At 48.7% G+C, this 19257-nt stretch overlaps 1 protein-coding gene across 1 annotated transcript in view; it reads left to right on the forward strand.

Annotated features, from left to right (window-relative positions):
- Nucleotides 1-14738: 14738 nt before the first annotated feature.
- The window catches only part of WNT5B (Wnt family member 5B), a 136734-nt gene continuing 132215 nt past the window's right edge, over nucleotides 14739-19257 (forward strand). The window contains exon 1 of the mRNA XM_003410617.4: nucleotides 14739-15350. Within this exon, the coding sequence (XP_003410665.2) occupies nucleotides 15345-15350 (6 nt within the window). The 5' untranslated portion in view covers nucleotides 14739-15344. The remainder of the gene's footprint in view (nucleotides 15351-19257) is intronic.

The raw sequence follows: 19257 nt of genomic DNA on the forward strand, positions 1-19257 counted from the left end.
TGGCAGTTCAAATCCTCCAGGCGCTCCTTGGAAACTCTATGGGGCAGTTCTACTCTGTCCTATAGGGTCGCTATGAGTCAGAATCGACTCGATGGCACTGCGCGGGTTATATTCTAAAAGTTTTATGTTTTTTTTAAAAAATAATTTTCATTGTGCTTTTTGGTGAAAGTTTACAAATCAAGTCAGTCTCTCACACAAAAACCCATATACACCTTGCTACACACTCCCAATTTCTTCCCCCCTAATGAGACAGCCTGCTCTCTCCCTCCACTCTCTCTTTTCGTGTCCTTTTCGCCAGGTGCTAACCCCCTCCACCCTCTCATCTCCTCTCCAGGCAGGAGATGCCAACCTAGTCTCAAGTGTCCACCTGATCCAAGAAGCTCACTCCTCACCAGCATCCCTCTCCAACCCGTTGTCCAGTCCAATCCATGTCTGAAGAGTTGGCTTCGGGAATGGTTCCTGTCCTGGGCCAACACAAGGTCTGGGGGCCATGACCACCGGGGTCCTTCCAGTCTCAGTCAGACCATTAAGTCTGGTCTTATGAGAATTTGGGGTCTGCCATCCACTGCTCTACTGCTCCCTCAGGGGTTCTCTGTTGTGTTCCCTGTCCGGGCAGTTATCGGTTGTAGCCAGGCACCATCTAGTTCTTCTGGTCTCAGAATGATGTAGTCTCTGGTTCATGTGGCCCTTTCTGTCTCTTGGGCTCCTAATCACCGTGTGTCCTTGGTGTTCTTCGTTCTCCTTTGATCTAGGTGGGTTGAGACCAATTGATGCATCTTAGATGGCTCCTTGCTAGCATTTAAGACCCCAGACGCCACTCTTCAAAGTGGGATGCAGAATGTTTTCTTAATAGATTTTATTATGCCAGTTGACTTAGATGTCCCCTGAAACCATGGTCCCCAGACCCTTGCCCCTGCTGCACTGGCCTTTGAAGCATTCAGTTTATTCAGGAAACTTCTTTGCTTTTGGTTTAGTTCAATTGTGCTGACCTCCCCTGTATTGTGTGCTATCTTTCCCTTCACCTAAAGTAGTTCTTATCTACTATCTAATTAGTGAATGTCCCTCTCCCACCCTCCCTCCCTCCCTCCCCCCTCTCATAACCACAAAAGACTGTTTTCTTCTCAGTTTAAACTATTTCTCAAGATCTTATAATAGTGGTCTTATACAATATTTGTCCTTCTGCAACTGACTAATTTCACTCAGCATAATGCCTTCCAGGTTCCTCCATGTTATGAAATGTTTCACAGATTCCTCACTGTTCTTTATCGATGTGTAGTATTCCATTGTGTGAATATACCATAATTTATCCATTCATCCATTGATGGGCACCTTGGTTGCTTCCATCTTTTTGCTATTGTAAACAGTGCTGCAATAAACATGGGTGTGCATATATCTGTTCTTGTAAAGGCTCTTATCTCTCTAGGATATATTCCAAGGAGTGGGATTGCTGGATCGTATGGTAGTTGTATTTCTAGCTTTTTAAGGATGCGCCAAATCGATTTCCAAAGTGGTTGTACCATTTGACATTCCCACCAGCAGTGTAGAAGTGTTCCAATCTCTCCACAGCCTCTCCAACATTTATTCTTTTGTGTTTTTTGGATTAATGCCAGCCTTGTTGGAGTGAGATGAAATGTCATTGTAGTTTTGATCTGCATTTCTCTAATGGCTAGTGATCACGAACATTTCCTCATATATCTGTTAGCTACCTGAATGTCTTCTTTAGTGAACTGTCCATTCATATCTTTTACCCATTTTTTAATTGGGTTATTTGTCTTTTTGCAGTTGAGTTTTTGCAGTATCATGTAGATTTTAGAGATCAGGTGCTGATCAGAAATGTCATAGCTAAAAGCTTTTTCCCAGTCTGTAGGTAGTCTTTTCACTCTTTTGGTGAAGTCTTTGGATGAGCATAAGTGTTTGATTTTTAGGAGCTCCCAGTTATCTAGTTTTTCTTCTACGTTCTTTACAATGTTTTCTATACTGTTTATGCCATGTATTAGGGCTCCTAACGTTGTCCCTATTTTTTCTTCCATGATCTTTATCGTTTTAGATTTTATATTTAGGTCTTTGATCCACTTTGAGTTAGTTTTTGTGCATGGAGAGAGGAATGGGTCTTGTTTCATTTTTTTGCAGATGGATATCCAGTTACGCCAGCACCATTTGTTAAAAAGACTGTATTTTTCCCATTTAACTGTTTTGGGGCCTTTGTCAAATATCAACTACTCATAGGTGGATGGATTTGTGTCTGGATTCTCAATTCTGTTCCATTGGCCCATGTATCTGTTGTCGTACCAGTACCAGGCTGTTTTGAGTACTGTGGTGGTATAATAGGTTCTAAAATCAGGTAAAGTAAGGCCTCCCACTTTGTTCTTCTCTTTAGTAATGCCTTATTTATCTGGGGCCTCTTTCTCTTCCATATGAAGCTGGTGATTTGTTTCAAAAAGTTTTATGTTTTATATTTAAACCCATGGTTTGTTTTGAATTAATTTTGTATAGAGTGTGAGGTTTAGACTGGTTTTTTTTTTAACCTATAATGTACAGCACCATTTGTTGAAAAGGCTGTCTTTTCTCCATTGAATTACTTTTGTTCCTTTGTCAAAAATCAGTTGGGCATATTTATGTTGGTCTGCTTCTGGGTTCTCTGTTCCAGGGTCCAGCAAAATACCCTGTCATGAAAACTCTAGCTGTATGGTAAATTTGAAAGAGCCTTAGTTACGCACTGGGCTGCTAACTGAAGGGTTGATGGTTCAAACCCATCTAGCTGCTCTGCAGGAGAAAGGCCTGGCCGTCCGCTTCCGTAAAGATCACAGCCTGTGTAAACTTCCACTAAACATGGCAACTACAGAGCTGTTCCACTCTGTCACACACAGCCACTATGAGTCAAAATCAACTCAACAGTACCCAACAACAACACAGTGAATTTAATATTGGCTGGAGGGATTCCTCCCACCTAATCTTCTTTTTTTTTTTTAATCTTCTAAGCTAAGTGGATTTTAATGCAATATTCACTCTTGGTTGAGATCAAGCACAAAAAATTTCAACCTAAATTGAGTGATTTGGGGAAATTTTTAGGAACCTGGGGTAAGGTGTGTTTTGTGGGTCCATTCTCTGTTCTGTCAGGCTCTGGACTTACTCATCAACCTGCCCCCTTCCTTTCTTTGCAAAGGCCCCGGGGCCATTAACCAGCTGGCCCTCTGAGCCACTAGGGGGAGCTCCCCACCCTGGGATTTGGTGGGGTCTTTGGCTTTCTTTTCTGCCTCTGGCTGGGTGGAAATGAGAAAGGACACAGTAGGACAAAAATGAAGGAAATCGCAGCCCTCCTAAGCTTTCAAGGACCATTTCTCGTTGGTTTGGCCCATGCATAGCCTGAGCTGGCTTCAGTTGTCTTGTTCCCTGGAGTTCCAAGCACCATTTGAATTTGCTTTATTAAAAGCAACACCTTTCCAGCCCCAGGGGTGAGAAATGGAACAAGAATCAAAGGACTGCCCTTTCAGCATTTCTTAGTTTGGGGAAAATTGGTTTCCTGCTTCACTGTGGTTATGAGTAAAACATTACTTTTTAAGAGCATATTAACTTCTATGTTGCTTGTTTCTCTCAAGTTCTCTGGCTCAACTCTTCCACTCCCATGGTTTACAGAATTAGGGCCAAAATAGATTTCCTGTCCCTGAGAGATTGTGGGAGGGTAGATCCTTCCTACGATTAGGTAGGTAATTTTGAGGCAGAGAGTTTGTCCCAAACAGCAGCAAAGATTCTCCTAAGCCTCTCTCTAGAAAGGCTCTTCTACAAATGAGTGTGAATCCTGACCTGGCCCCTTGCTAGTTGTGTGATTGTGGGGAGGTAATTTAACCTCTCCAAGCCTCAGTGTTTTCATCTGTAAAATGGAATATTAACAGTGCCAATCTCATAGTGTTGTTGTAAGGATTAAATGAGCTACTGCATCTAAAGTACCTCCTTAAAGGAATAGGAACTGGTTGAACGGACTCGGGGAACCTGGGGTGGAAAAGGGGACTGTGCTGTCACATTGTGGGGATTGCAACTAATGTCACAAAACAATATGTGTATAAATTTTTGTATGAGAAATTAACTTGAACTATAAACTTTCACCTAAAGCACAATTAAAAAAAAAAAAGTAGAAAAAAAAATTAGGATGAAGAAGGATCACTGAGAAAAATTCTCTGGCATTCCAGGCCCCACTCTAAGCACAAATAATGTAAACCATGAAAGTCAGATACAATGAAGTGAGAAAAGGTAAGAACGTACTCCGAAACATTTTCCGATGCCAACATAACCTGATACCAAAACCAGAAGAAGAAAAAAAAAACTACAGACAAATATCCCTCATAAACATTGACACCAAAATCCTTAAAAAAAAAAACTATAAACCCAAGCATACAGAAAAAGAATAATACACCACGACCAAATGGAGTTTATCCTGGGAAGGTGAAAAAAAATAAATGAAGTGCTTCCTCATTGTTGTTAGGTGCCATTGAGTCAATTATGACTCATAGCAACCCTATGTACAACAGAACGAAACACTGTCTGGTCCTGTGCCATCCTCACAAATCATTGCTATGCTTGAGCCCACTGTTGCAACCACTGTCAATCCATCTTGTTGCAGGTTTTCCCCTTTTTCACTGATCTTCCACTTTACCAAGCACGATGTCCTTCTCCACGGACTGATCCCTCCTGATAACATGTCCAAAATATGTGAGATGTAATCTCACTGTCCTTGCTTCTAAGGAGCATTCTGGTTATACTTCTTCCAAGACAGACTTGTTCATTCTGGCGTTCAATATTCTTCACCAACACCACAGTTCAAAGGCTTCCTTAGCACACTGTAGATTCAAAATTAGATTTGGTTATTATTGTTGTCCTGCTATAATAATTCTTCTGCAGAAGATTGTCCCAGATGGTGGCAGGTGTCCCCCCACATACTTTCTTACACCACATCCCAATACAGTATATATAAAACTAGCATTTATATGGTACAGTGCAGTTGACAAAGCACCTTCAGTTAGTAGCCATAGAAACTATCCTAGTCTGAAAGCTTTTCCTAAGGGCTGGACTCCAGAATCTGTGCCACCAAAACAGTGGTTCTAATACTGGATGATGCTGGAGAAGGTATTCGTTACCCCAACTCATAGAACGCCATCCCAGCCCCACCCCAGCCTCCATGTCTGGGCCTGCTGAATGAGCGATCCTGGTATACCCAGAGGGTCTACTGGAGGGAAAGCAGAGTGTCTGAAGGGAGGAGGTGGTTGGGCCCGGCTCTGATAGAAGGAGAACATCCCCTTCCCTCTTACCCAAATTGGGAACATGGACCAAAGAGAGTCACTTCCACTTCAAGGCTTCCTTCTTTCTCAGCTGCCCTCTGGAGCAGAGAAATGGTCAAGTGAGGAGCCGTGGAAAGAACCACAGGTTGAGAGGTTCTCCTTGTTGAAGCAGCCCTGAAAGATAAGCTGTTAGTTGACAGAAAGGGCTACAGCTCAGGGACTATCCCATCCTTGGCTCTGGAGTTTCTCCAGAATCCAACTCCATACAGTACCTGTAGGTTCAGTTGCTCAAAACATCCTTTATTGCTACTACTATTAAAAGCAACACCTTTCCAGCCTCAGGGGTGAGAGATGGAAGTACTCAGGTACTCCCTGACCCTACTGAGATTGCAAATAAAGTCGGCATGGTGTTCTATGGCTAAAACTGAGTCTAGGCATGGGGGTTAGCATGTGTCTGATGGTGTTACCTGTGTTGGGAGAAGACATACCGTCTCATAATACAACATAATCCAACTTCAGGACCACCTTCTGGGCAGCATGGATTCTGGAACCCATCCCTCAGCGTGGTGGAACTGTAGGCCCCTGGCAGCTGAGTGGGGCCAGGGCCTCACTGTGACCACCCTCCCTCACGGGGGGTCACTCTCTCTGCTCCCTCCTTTTCTTGGCCCGCTGAGAACAAAGGGGAGAGCCCATTTTTTGTTTCAAAGACTGGTGAAAACTCAGCCGGGGCCCCTGTGGCCCTTGGCACCCGCTGGTGAGAGAGCTGTCCAAGACCCTTCACAAGCAGAGCTCGGGTCCTCCTAGTGGTGCCCACTGACTCCCCTCTTGCATCCTCTTGGGCCACCCCTCCCCCCACCTGGAGCCCCCCTCCTATACCAGCTCTCAGACTGTTGCTCCCCAGAGGAGGAGCTTCCCTGCCTCTCCCCATCTCGGCCTAACTACCAACCTGCATGACTCATTCTTCTCTCCCAGCCACATAAAAGCCATGGGGGCCATTGTTTGTACCTAAGTAAATATTTATGTTCTCAGTATTTGCAGCAAGTCACTGTCATCTGTCATCATGGCAAGCAGGGTCACAGCAGAGGGTTCTCTAAGTGCAAATCGAGAAGATTTTAAAGTACTGATTGTGGCCAGGTTTATTCTGATCCTTTAATTGCTACAATGAAAGCATCTTTAACACACACACACACACACACACACACACACACACACAACCCCACCCAGAGAGGGAACATCCTGAGAGCTAAGGATTGCCCGGCCAAAGCTTAGATTACCTGGGCAGAGTCTTCACTCCCAGGGCCTTGTCCCTAGAACGTCCTCCAAACCCAGATGGACATTTAAATTAAAGAAGTTGAGTGAGTAGCTTCTGGCTGCCTGCCACTGGGTGGGATGGTGGGGGAATTCGGAGCAGAACTGCCTTAGGACTCCAGGCTGCTGTCTGGTGGTAAGATCTAGAAGTACTCAGAAGGCTCTCACCAGCTTGCCACCTGCCCCTGGGGCCCTGAAATATCCCTTCCACTCAGATGCCATGGTGCCTGAAATTCTACCACTGGTGAATCATCTGGTATGGATCTTGTACCTTTTCTGTTTCCAGAAATTCCTGCTTAAAATGCACCACAGACGGCAGCCCAAGAGTAAAATAGGCAGGTGAGGGTACAAGTATAATTACCAAGCTCCAAAAAAGGAGAAACCCACCACATTGCCATCAAGTCGATTCTGACTCATAGCAACCCTATAGGACAGAGTAGAACTGCCCCATAGGGTTTCCAAGGGTATGAATCTTTATGGAAGCAGACTACCACATCTTTCTCCTGTGGGGCAGCTGGTGGGTTCGAACCACTGACCTTTGGGTTAGCAGCCGAGCGCTTTAACCACTGCATCACCAGGGCTCCTGCAAAAAAAAGGCCAAGGGACATTAGAAGGGAGAGGTGAGAGTACAGGCATAGAGCTCTTCAGCGTTTGCCTGGGAGCAGAGTGTTACCAGTCAGCGCTTCTCCTCTCCCTGGGCTAGTTGCCTCTTGCCTTGTTCTCTCCTTATCTGTTTCCCTCCTACCTACTCAGGTTTGGGACATGCAAGTCAGCATCTCCAATATACTTCTAATCCTATAAACACCAAGGGTGTTCATTTTTTATAATCGAGGGTGTTCAAGGCCCATATTTGAAACTTGAAAGGAAAGGAAGTACTGAACGTAATTCACATTTTAATCTCTTTGTTAATCACCTCTCTCTGTCTCGTCTTCTCTGTGGCCAAATCACGACGTCTCAGGAAGGGAGAAACGTTAGAGCCTGATTAACGTTGCGGAATCAGTGGTAGTTCAATAGTAAAATTCTGCCTTCCATGCAGGGGACTTGGGTTCGATTCCTGGTCAGTGCCCCTCACCTATCTGTCATTTGAGGCTTGTGTGTTGCTATGTTGCTGAACAGGTTTCAGCAGAGCTTCCAGGCTAAGACAGACTAGGAAGAAAGGCCTGGTGATCTACTTCTGAAAAATCAGCCAAGGAAAACCCTGTGAGTCACAATGGTCCAATCCCGTTGTGCACGGGGTCCTCAAGAGTCTGGGGCTGACAATTCACCAGCAGCTACCGGTAATTAATATTGTAGCTGACTGCTATTTTCTATGAGTCATTTTTATTGATCAACATATTTCAGAACCTAAAGGATTAATGAAGGATATTTAAGGCAGTTATGTCTTCACTTACGTGCTAACTTATGTGCTAACCTAGATGTTTGTATAAATATATAGCGTGAAAAAAATCAAAGAATAAGGGAGGATGTTGAGCTAAATGCTTTAAATCTAATATTCTGAATGTTTTTAACAACTCTAGTTGTTAAACAATTGTCCGTTGTTGTTGTTGTTGGTTGACATCAAGTCTATTCTGACTCATGGTGACCCCATGTGTTACAGAGTAGAGCCGTGCGTGCCCCCTAGGGTTTTCTTGGCTGCAATCTTAATGGAAGCAGATCACCAGGTCTCTTCTCTCTCAGTACCACTGGGTGGGTTCGAACAGCCAACCTTTAAGTCAGCAGTAGAGCGCAAACAGCTTGCACCACTTAGGGGCCTAACTGTCCATTACAATGGTACACTTTTACGTATCACGATTTGCTTCTCACTATGCAGCTTCAAGTGTTTCAGATAGGAACAGTCTAGAAAAGCATCGAAGCTCAGAGAGCAGAATTCAGTAGTTTATAAATGTTTCCGATAATAATTAAAGATCAGAAGACAAGCTATTACTTGCCTTGAAATGTTTGGATTATGTGTGGATTTCCTTTATCATCCTTTTTAGTATCATTTAGCGATAGTTAACTCTCAAACACAATGGCATGGCCCGGAACTCAGTTTCAATTCAGGCTGAGAGCGCCACCCCTGGTCCCTATCATAGATAAGGCGGGAAGGAGCCAGGCTGGGGGAAAGCAAGGCACATCAAGCTCTACGCTACCCCTAGCTTGAAAGAACTTACCTGATACGGTTCCTGTGGCTGGGGGGAGGCGGGGTGGGGAGTGGGAGCGACCACAGCTCTCGTCCCGGTTAACTCAGTATCTCACACCAGTTGCTGCCATCAAGTGGATTCCAACTCATGGCGACCTCATGTATGTCAGAGAAGAACTGTGCTTCAGAGGGCTTTCAATAGACATTTCAGAAGTACATCACCAGCCTTCTTCCCAAGGCACCTCTGGGTGGATTCAAATCTCAGACCTTTCAGTTAACAACATGAGGCACCACCCAGGGACTCCTACCTTTGTGTATTTCAGCACCACCCCTCACTCCCACCCCCTAAGGCTCACTGGGTGCTGGACCGTTGTTGTCTGACCCAGTGGCTGTGTTTAAAACTGGACTGATGATCAGATTCACTTGTGGGGACTTAAAAATTACAGACTCCAACCATACATATTCAGAAAGCCTGAGTTGCAGCCTTGGAATCTAAGTTTTGTTCAACCAGGAGAGTCTGATAAAACATTTATTCGATACATCAGTGCCCTGGAAGCCTCCAGGGAGCCATTTGGGGGTGAATGACCTACAGATGTCCTCAGGTCACACGGCATAGATGTCTCTCCCACATGGGGCCGGCTACCCCTCCTCCCCTAGGAGCCTCCCAGCAGCTAAGGAGGCCCCTGATGCTCTTCCAGGAGTGCTCCTAACCAGGCAGGCTTGTTTCCCCCTTCTCTCTCTCCACTGGCCTCTCCTTGGTGTCTGCCCTTCCTCTCATCCTAGGAGTCCCTGGAGAGGAAGGAAAAAGTGGCCCCCTTGTGCTCTGGAATGCTAACCCCCTCAATGGGTTCCTGGCCTCCTTCAGCTCTCGGGGAGTGAGAGCTGACTCCCGGCCTTCTGCCAGCCTTTTCTAACAGGGATTTTGCACCCTCCTCACTTTTCTTCTCTAGGCTTTCAAGCATGTCCAGGGCTCCCTTATTGTGAAAAACACATCTCTTGACCCCAGTGCCCCTTCCCACTACTATCCAATCCCTCCTCTCCCTTTCATAGTTAAACGTGTAGAGATTATCTGCATGTGTTGCCTGGGTCTTCACCATCTCGTCCCGCCTTGACCCTGGGCCGTTTGGCTTTCGTATTTATCAGTTCACTTCACTGAAACTGCTTCTCCATCCACCCTGACCTTTAACCCTACTTCCAATTCCCTATTTCTTGCTGTCAACACTTGAATGCCCCCATTGACACTCAAAACTAAATGTATATGAAGTAGAATTCATTGTCTTCTACTCAAACCTCCATCTTTCTTGATCCCCACCCCCCTCCTTTTTTTTTTTTCTATCAGAAGCTTGTTTAGTTCTGGAATGAATCTTGGGGATTATTTAGTCAAACCTATGTTTTTTATAGGTGGGGACACTAAGGCCCAGAGCGGGGAAGTGGCCTGCCCAGGGGAGACAGCTTCAGGAATGGGGAGGAGAACCTAGACCACCACCATCTTTCAGTCCTGGTGGCCTTCAACGCCAGGCTTTGGTACCAGGGAATTTATGACATGGCCATCTGTTGTTTTCGTTGCCATGTGCTTGTACTCTGGCCCCACCACGAGAGTAAAACTCCTTGAGGGCAGGCACCCTGTCTCCTTCTTCCGCATAACGTCCACCAGGTTGTTGTTATCTGCCATCAAGTGGGCCTCTGACTCATGGCAGCCCCATGTGCAACTGAGTGAAATGCTGCCTGATCCAGCACCGTCCCCATGATCAGTTGTGAATTGAACCATTGTGATCCACAGAGTTTTCATTGGCTGATTTTCAGAATAGACTGCCAGGCCTTCCTTCCTAGTCTGTCTTAGTCTGGAAGCCCTGCTGAAACCTGTTCCTTATCACAGAAACACTGACAGACAGGTGGTGGCTGCACAGGAGATGCGTTGGCCAGGAATTGAGCCTGGGTCTCTTGCATGAAAAGTGAGAATTCTATCACTGAACCTAAAGCACTTTAATCACAGCATGGGTCACCAAGAATTGGAGTCAACTAGACAGCAACTGGTTAAGAATACTGAAAACATAGTGTCATTGTTTTTCTTCACTGCTGCTGTTGAGAAATTTGAAGCCTATCTTATTTTTCATGCTTTAGATGTGACCTCATTTTTACCTTTTGAAGATTTGCAAGATCTTTGCTTTGTCTCCATTTCTAGTGATGTAATGGGGTCGCTATGAGTCAGAATCAACTCAATAGCAACAACAGCAACAATTTGGTATGGGCCTGCTTTCGTCCACTGCACTGGGCATTGGTTAGGTTTCTGGGTTTTTTGTTTTTGTTTTTTTAATACTTTGTTGTGTTTTCAGTGAAGGTTTACATAGCAGTTGAGGTTCCCATTCCACAATTTCTACACAGGTTGTTCAGTGACACTGGCTCTGTTCTTCACAACGTGTGAACATTCTCATTGTTTCTGTTCTGGATGTTCCTCTGGTGATCTACTTTTGAAAGACCAGCCATTGAAAACCCAATGGAACATAGCGCTACTCTGACATACATGGGCCACTATGAGTTGGAATCGACTTGACGGCAACTGACTGGTTTTGTTTTGTTTTTTTACCTGCATCTTAGTACATCTGATCCAAATGTCCCAAATTTTTTCAATTATTGTGAGTCAATAGGAGCCCTGGTGGTGTGGTGGTTAAGTGCTTGGCTGCTAACCAAAGGGTCGGCAGTTCAAACCCAACAGCTGCTCCATAGGAGAAAGAAGGAGCAGTTAGCTTTGTAAGGATTACAGCCTTGGAAACCAGACAGCGCAGTTTTCTGTCCTATGAGTTGAAATCACCTCGAAAGCAATGGGGGTTTTTTTGTATTGTGAGTCGGTGAGGGTAATTCGTGGATGGTGCCTGGGTAATTGGGTTAGATTCTACCAGTTTTTTAAGCCCTTATTCTTAGAAAAGCAATAATTTTGATGTTGCATCCACGTAACAAGTATAACATGAACACTGAATAGCACAGGCATAGAGCTAGAGCACCGGGAAACAGCTGCTGGGATAAAAGGTTATGAGCTTTGCCTCTCAAAAGCCCTGTTCTGGGCTTGGAAAACTCATTAGGCTGGTTTCACCAAGCAAACTTTCTGTGCCTTCCACATAAACCCTTTGAAACGGGCCAGAGGAGCAGATAGGGCGGAATGAGGGTTGTCCCACAACAGGAGTGCTTTCCTCCTTCCCCCAGCAGCAGTGGGAATAATGGTGCCACCTGAAGCCCTTCTTGGCCTTGGGGATGGTGACAAGGATGATGAAAAGCAATAGCCCTAAGAACACACTAGGAGTTGCTGGGTGGCGCAAATGGCTAGGTGCTCAACTTCTAGCTGAAAGGTTGGTGGTTCGAACCCACCCATAGACACCTCAGAAGACAGGCCTGGTAATCTGCTTCCCAAAGTTCACAGTCTTGAAAGCCCTATGGAACAGTTCTACTCGGCACACAGGGGTGCAGAATCCACTGGAAGTCGACTAATGACAACAAAAACATGCTGCCCAAGGGCCACAGGTCAGCCCTAAGGAAAGCCCCCGAAATCTTCAATGGGACGGGCTCAGTTATCTTCTTCGAGTCTTTCAGGCAGGGTTTTTGTTAGATTCTCTGACTTGGGAGGGGCCTCTGAATGTGGCTGGTGGCCTGTGAGGGGATGACCAAGAGGGAGAAAGGTGTCTCCAATAAACATAGCAGGAATCATTAAAAATTTCCATAGCCCCCCCTCCCCATTTTTCTTCTTTTTTTCTAACCACAAATGCCAGGTTGGGATATATTTTATTTGGGGTAGAAGGCAAGAGACCCACCCAGCAATCACAGACAAAACATGATGAGGTCTGTTGGCATTCCCACCAGTGCTCGCCTATGGGGCTGGATATAGATTCCCTAGTCGTTTAGTGAGTCAAGCAACAGGGCGCTCACCACTTCCCTTGGGAATCTGGCCCATGTCTCTTCTGTCTCCTTCTTCAAATGTTTTCCCAGCTACTCAGCCACAAGCTTCTTTCCTGGGGGGACTGTAGCTTCCCTCTCTGGGCCACAAGTTTTGACTCATCTTGGATGGAGACGGTGGGAGGTACAGCTGGGGGATACTGTCATCTGGTCACCTGCTTTTATCCAAGTCATCAGTGGGGACCAAGCAAAGTCGCCCCCCTCATTCTAGAGGTTTGCCTCTTCCCACCCACATACACCCTTTTAGATTTTAAACTTCCTGGTCTCAGTCATCTCTGTGTGTTTAGGGCTCAATAAATGTGTGTTGAAGTGAATCCTCAAATTCTCCCAGGTTGCATTCAGGAATGATCACGGTTTCCTGGATAAGGCTTTCTCTTAACCTCCTACAAAGATTGTAACCCCCGAACTGCTGCTTTATTCTGAGGAGAGGAACTGAGCCTATTTGTAATTCAACGACATGGATTCAAAACTTTTATGCCTTCTTTAGACCAGCTCTCTGTCCCCAAAGATAAAGCCTTGAACTAGCTGCCCTCAGTGAAGGCAGGTCCCCATGACAATTATAGGCCATTCATTTAAGGTTGCTGGACCTGGTCTAATAAACTCCATTCACCCCGAGGTGAGAAAAGTCGCAGTGCCCCTCCGGCCCAAGCCAGCACAATTCCAAGGAAGCCTTTCCCTCTAATTAGTTGGGTATTTGCTAAAACAGCTCTTACTTTCCTTATTGTGAAGTCCGGAGGACAATAAGTCCTTATTGCCTAACCAATGTGTTGAGGTCCTGGTTCCATCCATTCCCTGACCCTCCCCACTGCCTGTAACCCCACTGAAAGGAAGCCATCACTAAGAAGAAGGGAGGCTGTTACCTTGTCAGGTTACTAATTAAGAAAAGGCAAAGTCTTCAATTATTTCTATGGTTTTCTTTTTCTCACTGCACTGCGTTCAAATGCAATTTCTTCAGCAGGGCGACCTCCTCCTCACTCAGGGAAGACTCTGGGGTTTTCAGAATGTAAAAGAAAAGGCAGCTGGAGGGCAGGCTTTTGGCTGACACCTGGTTACAAGGGTCTGTAACAGGGTCCAGCAGCTGGAGGTTGAGTTCCAGACTCCTGTGGGATTTGGCGACTCCCTTCACCTCTTTGAGTGCTCTCTTGGGCAACTGACCCAGGAGTCCTGTGAAGTAACATACTAACAAGACTTGGGACCTCAGTAAAATCATTTAAACTTCGATTTCAGTTGAGGTCAAACACTGGAGTCTAGCGACCCCCTTTAGTGACTACGGACTGGTCATGCCACTTTTTTGTGCCTGTTTCTCCATCAAGAAATCAGGAGAATAATTCGGCAAACCCCTGACAGTGTTGAGAGGAGGCATTTCGCCTTTGGAAACCCTTTCTTCGTGTGGCCTTCCTCCCGCACCTGATTTCCCAGAGATCTCCTTGTGTTGGATGCTGTAGGAGAAGGATCCAAGACTGGGAGGGGAATGCCTCTAGCTTGTAAAATGGAAATAATAGTTACCTCATCACTCTACTTTTTCAGGAGATTCAAAGGAAGCGAGAGCACATGAAAGTGCTTGATGTAATTTAAGAGATATTGATGCAACTCTCTCTTGCTCTCTGATTCTCTAGCTCCGCAGCCCGTGAGGTGGGTGCTCCTGCGAAGAGCTCCAAGAGACGGCGCAGGGTCCCTTGTCGCCCAGAGGGAGATGCTGGCCCCGGCAAGTCCCCCAGGTCCTCTCGAAGAAGGGGGTCGAGTTCCAGAGGAGGAGGTGGTGGGTGTGCAGCGCTGGGAAGGGGGTGGGGGGGTCTCCCCGTGGCCTGGGCTCCCTATCCGCACCTCGCAGCCACAGCCAGGGCCGCTCTGTGGAGGGGCCAAAGGAGAGTGGCGAGTGCGCCCGGTCCGCGAGAGGCAGGTGCGGGAGGTCACGGTCCCAGCGACTGGGAGGAGTCCACTGGAGGGGTGTCTCGGGCTCTGCGGGTGGGAAGGAGCAAGCCGGGGGCCGGCACGGCTGCCGGGGGGCGGGGAGGAGGCGCAGGAGGCGGGGCGGAGGCGGAGGAGCCCCCGGGATCCACTCGCCCAGCGCCGGCCCCTGCACTCCGAGCCGCGGCCGCCACCCGCCCCGCAGCCAACTTGGGGCCGAAACTTGCCTGGGGTCCCGCGCTCTAAAAAGGAGTGCGTAGCCCAGCGACTGCCGACGGCAGCCAGCCGACCCAGGAGCCCAGGGCCTAGCGCGCCCCTCTTAGTCGGCCTCGGGCCCCGCACCCCTGAATTCCTCCACTGGCTGAGCTCGGGGGTCTCCAGCGAAGAGCAGGGAGCCGTCCGGGGGTCAGGAAGCAGCGCGGATTCCGAAGCCCGGGACTCCCCGGGCCGGGCGCAGCGGGCCCCGCGGAGGCTGCCTCAGCATCTGGGGGCCGAGAGACGCCTCGGTGGGACCCCCGGAGCGGGGCGCGCCCGTCTGCGCCGCCAACCCTGCGCCCTAGCAGCGGATGCAGAGTCCGGTGCAGCACGCGGAGCAGCCCGCGCTCTGAGAGGAGCGGGCAGGGTCTGCCTTGGGCCCCACCGGCCGGGGAGGGTCCCCACATCGCCCCCCAGGCTCCCGCGGGCCGTGCCTCCGCGCGCGGCGGCGCCCGGCCGAGTTCAGCGCATCCAGGCACTTGCAGAGCCTGGCGGAGGAGAGCGGCGAGCCGGCGTCCGCGGGGCCTGACAAGCGGCGGGACATGCAGGTAAGCGCCGGGCTGCCAGCTGCGGGAGAGGGGGAGCTGCCCGGGCCCCGAGCCGCCGCCGCCGCCGCCGCCCCTCGGCCCCTCGGCTCTCCCAGCCTGGAGGCGCCCGCCTCCCCTCCCCCGGCCGCCGCAACTTCCTAGAGTTTTCCTCCTGCTTTCGGTCCCCCTCGGCGCCTGGCGGGCCGGGTGGGTCTGGGTGCCGCGGGGCGCTCAGAGTCTGGGGCACGGGCAGGGGGGTCCGGAAGGGAGCGAGGGAAGAGGGGGCGGCGCAGCGGCCACCGGAGGGGGCCCATCTCTCCTCTAGGAGACTTTGTTGTGCTGGGCTTGGAGCGGGGTCTGCAGAGTCGGCGGCAGCCCCGTCAGGTGGGGGGGATGGGAATGAGGAAAGGGAAGGATTTTATCGCCGACCCCGGGCCGCGAACAAAGCTGGGGCTGGCTCGCTCCCGGCCGCGCCGCTGCTGCCTCCATGGGTGTGCGGCTCTCGCGGCCGAGAGCGCGCTCCCGGCCGCGGGCAGGTAAGGGTAGGGTTTCCTCGCTCGCCGCGGCGCCGTCCCCCTGGCAGCTCTGGCGCGGCGTCGCCGAGAGGTGGGCGACCGAGGAGGTGGCCCGGAGAACTGCCGCCCCCGGGCGTGCGCAGGGACTGCCCTCGGGCACTGCCCACGGCTCCCGGAGAAGTGTGAGCCCTTCGAAGCTTCTCGCAAGCTTTCCCAGGCTTGGCCGGGCCCAGCTGAAATTCTCTGCTTGAGGTCTGCTCACGGCATCAACCGGACTGGGACGAGGACCACATCTGGATCATTTTAACCTCAGGGAGGAGTGTTAGTTTTGTGCCTGAGTTCCTGCCCCGAGCAGGTAGAGGCTAGAGCCCTGAGTGGGGTTAAAGTTTTCTCTTTTCTCTCCTCATGCCATCCATCCCTGCCCTGGGAAGAGTGGGAAGTGACCCCGTTCTCCAGCTTCTCCGTGGAGCCTCGGTGGATATTTGCCAAGCTGTCTAGTCAGAGCCAAATTTCCTAGATATTTTCATCCTGCAAATCGTTGTAGGAGATAATTAAATTTCCGTGGAGAATGATTGGTTCTGTTACAGAGAGGGAAACTGAGGTGGCTCAGGCCATGTGTTGGTTACTCGGCTGTGAATTCAAGGGTTTGCTCTCCTCTTTCCCAGTTCCTTCTGCCCTGCTCTTGCCACCTGGCCAAGTTGGCAACAACTTTCAATAACTACCACCCCGGGCAGAGTTTCAGCCTGGTACCTGAAAGAGAAGGGCTCAGGATCAAGTTACCAATCCCCTGACTGGTCTCCAAGGAATGTGCCCATTTGACAGAGTTCAAGGCGTTTTTTAAGGCATCTGTGTCCGTGCTATCAGCCTGCTGCAGAAAACGCTGGGTCAGCAGCAGTGCTCTGGCTGCTCCTGGCCAACTACCAGCATGCATGTATGTGGGTGGAAGCTTAGGGTGACCCCTTATGTGACTGGCCCCTAAGGTGACATAGGGCCTTGGAGCGGGCACACCCCCAGAAATCCTGAGGACCCTTTCCTGCACCAGCCACTCTTGCTGGGGTCTAAATGGGATGCAGGTAGTTATCAAAGGCAAGACTCTCGATTCTCAGGCATAGATGAGTGGATGCCAGGCTCTGAGCTTGTGCCCACATGCCTGTCCAGGCTCACACACACAAGTCCTGGCAAACACACCGACCTATTAGAGGTGGAAGGCTGAGTGGTGGTTTTCCTCCATTTCAAAATAGTGTCTGTTCTTTCTTTGACACGGAAGATTTGTGGTTATAAATAGCAAGTAGACAGGAGGTGTGTCTTCTCTGAAGGAAAGGCAGTGGTGAAAGAGACCTCTTTTGTGCAATTGTGAGAGGAGAAGTAAAGCTGGGATCTTCATGGGGACGTCAAGTCCAGGAACCCAGTGAAAGAGGCGTAAGTAAAGCCAGGGCTGCACACCAGAATGCACAGATGGAGCTGGGACCAGGGTAGGAGGTGAAGGGAGTAAAGGGACCTAAAGAGATGCTGTAAGGATAACTAATGGCAGCAATGGATGACACCTTCCCTTCCGTATCTTTTTCTTTTTAAACACATACACTGTGACACACTGTGGGGTCCACTTGCCAGGCTTGGAGGAGATCACTGGCTCTTTTCCATCCATGGATTTCCCACTCTCCCAGGCTCTGGTTTCTCATCTATTTGAGTATGAATATGTGAACAAGGGTGTGTGTGTCTGTGTGTGTGGGTTTGTCCGAGGTGTCTGAAACTAGTCCCGTACCTAGTTCACTTGGTGGTTGTAACATCTCCAAGGTTTCCTTATCGGCTTAAGACAACTTTTTCCAAAAAATTTTTTCTAACCAAAAAGCATAAGTTAAAGGGCTGTTGCCACATTGCTGGGAGCCATATACTGTGAAAGAAAAAAAAAGTAGGATTGTTCTTCACCTGCATAATTCACTCTCCTCTGACTGTAGTGGCAGCTGAAAGAATTTTTGTTTGTGCTTCTTCAAGAAGGGCAGAGGACCAGGCTGATCTGTTCTAATTTCCACTTTTAGGATAGTTCTGCTGGTTTCTGGACTGCTGTGGCCTGGCACCTCCAGTGTGGGGAGAATTTTTACATCAAGTGACAGTCCTTGCCGTCTGTGTTTGAAATTAGGATTTTGTTCTCCCTTGCTGCTTTTCAGAGCCCAGCCCTGGTGGCGCAGTGGTTAAGAGCTGGGCCACTAACCAGAAGTTGGGCAGTTTGAATCCACCAACCACTCCTTGGAAACCCTATGGGGCAGTTCCACTCTGTACTATAGGATTACTATGAGTCGAAATTGACGCGATGGCAACAGGTTTTTGGTTTGCTAATTTTCAAACTGTCATTTATCTCCTTAGTCTTTTGGATTCCACCTTTGTTCTAGCTCCAGAACTGAATACTCAAAAGTTGTTGTTGTTATTGTTTTTGACTGTTGTTATTTTGGTAACTCTGCATAAGCATCAGGTTTCACAAGACTCAAAACAGCAATAGATACTAGATATAAAAATCCCATAGTGATGAAGAATAGACACCCACTTAAGGGCATCCTTTGGCTGGTTTCCATTAGGCATCTTGTAACTGTATCCAGGAGTCCAGAAAAATCCAGCAGAGAGGTTGGGACTACATACCGTGATAAAGATGAAAAGACTTGATGGTTTCTAATCTGAGCCACCTTTTAAGGTGAAAATAGCCATTTTTTTGTTACCTATCTCTGAGGTGCTGTCTGTCCACCACCCCAAACGGCATGTTGGGAGGGGTGCTGATGACACTGCAGGCAGGTGATTGCTCTGCTCCTCCCAGGCCCTCTCCACCTCTGGCTGGCTGTGTTTACCTGGCTAAATTTAAACCTCCACCCGCCTCCACCCCGCTTTGACCCACTGGCTGGCGGTCTCGCCACTGGGCTGGCTGCTGTGGTTGCATTTCCTGACTTCTTCGCCCCGTGGTTGCAGTTTGGTCTTTCTGTGCTGCATGAATTCTCTTCTAGACTTTCCAAAGTTGGTCTCTTTTCTCCCTGCTTCTCCACCCGTATGGTTTTTTTCCCCACCTCTTTTTCCTCTTGGGCGATTTGGAACCTGGTTTGCTCCCGAGGGGGTGGGGGGAGTCTAGGTGTGTTGGTGCTGTACAGCCTGAGCTTTCTAACCTCTCCTCAAGTACCGTGCATGGAAGTTTCAGGAAGCCTAGATTCAGACTGCCCCTTAAGGTCCTCAGGGGGCTGTGCTGTAATGATTACCCAGCCAGCAGGGCCGGCCAGGATCAGGGATCCCCTTTGAGAAGGGACCCTGCTGGCCGCAATGCAACCCTTAAAGGGATAGAGACATTTTCCCAGAAATTCTTTTTGCGCACCCAAACCCTCCAAGCCCTCAGGCCCCCAAAGATCCCAGCTCATCTTTCTGCCTTGCCCTTTACGTCA

This window comes from Loxodonta africana, chromosome 4 (assembly GCF_030014295.1).
Source record: "Loxodonta africana isolate mLoxAfr1 chromosome 4, mLoxAfr1.hap2, whole genome shotgun sequence".
Lineage (NCBI taxonomy): Eukaryota > Metazoa > Chordata > Mammalia > Proboscidea > Elephantidae > Loxodonta > Loxodonta africana.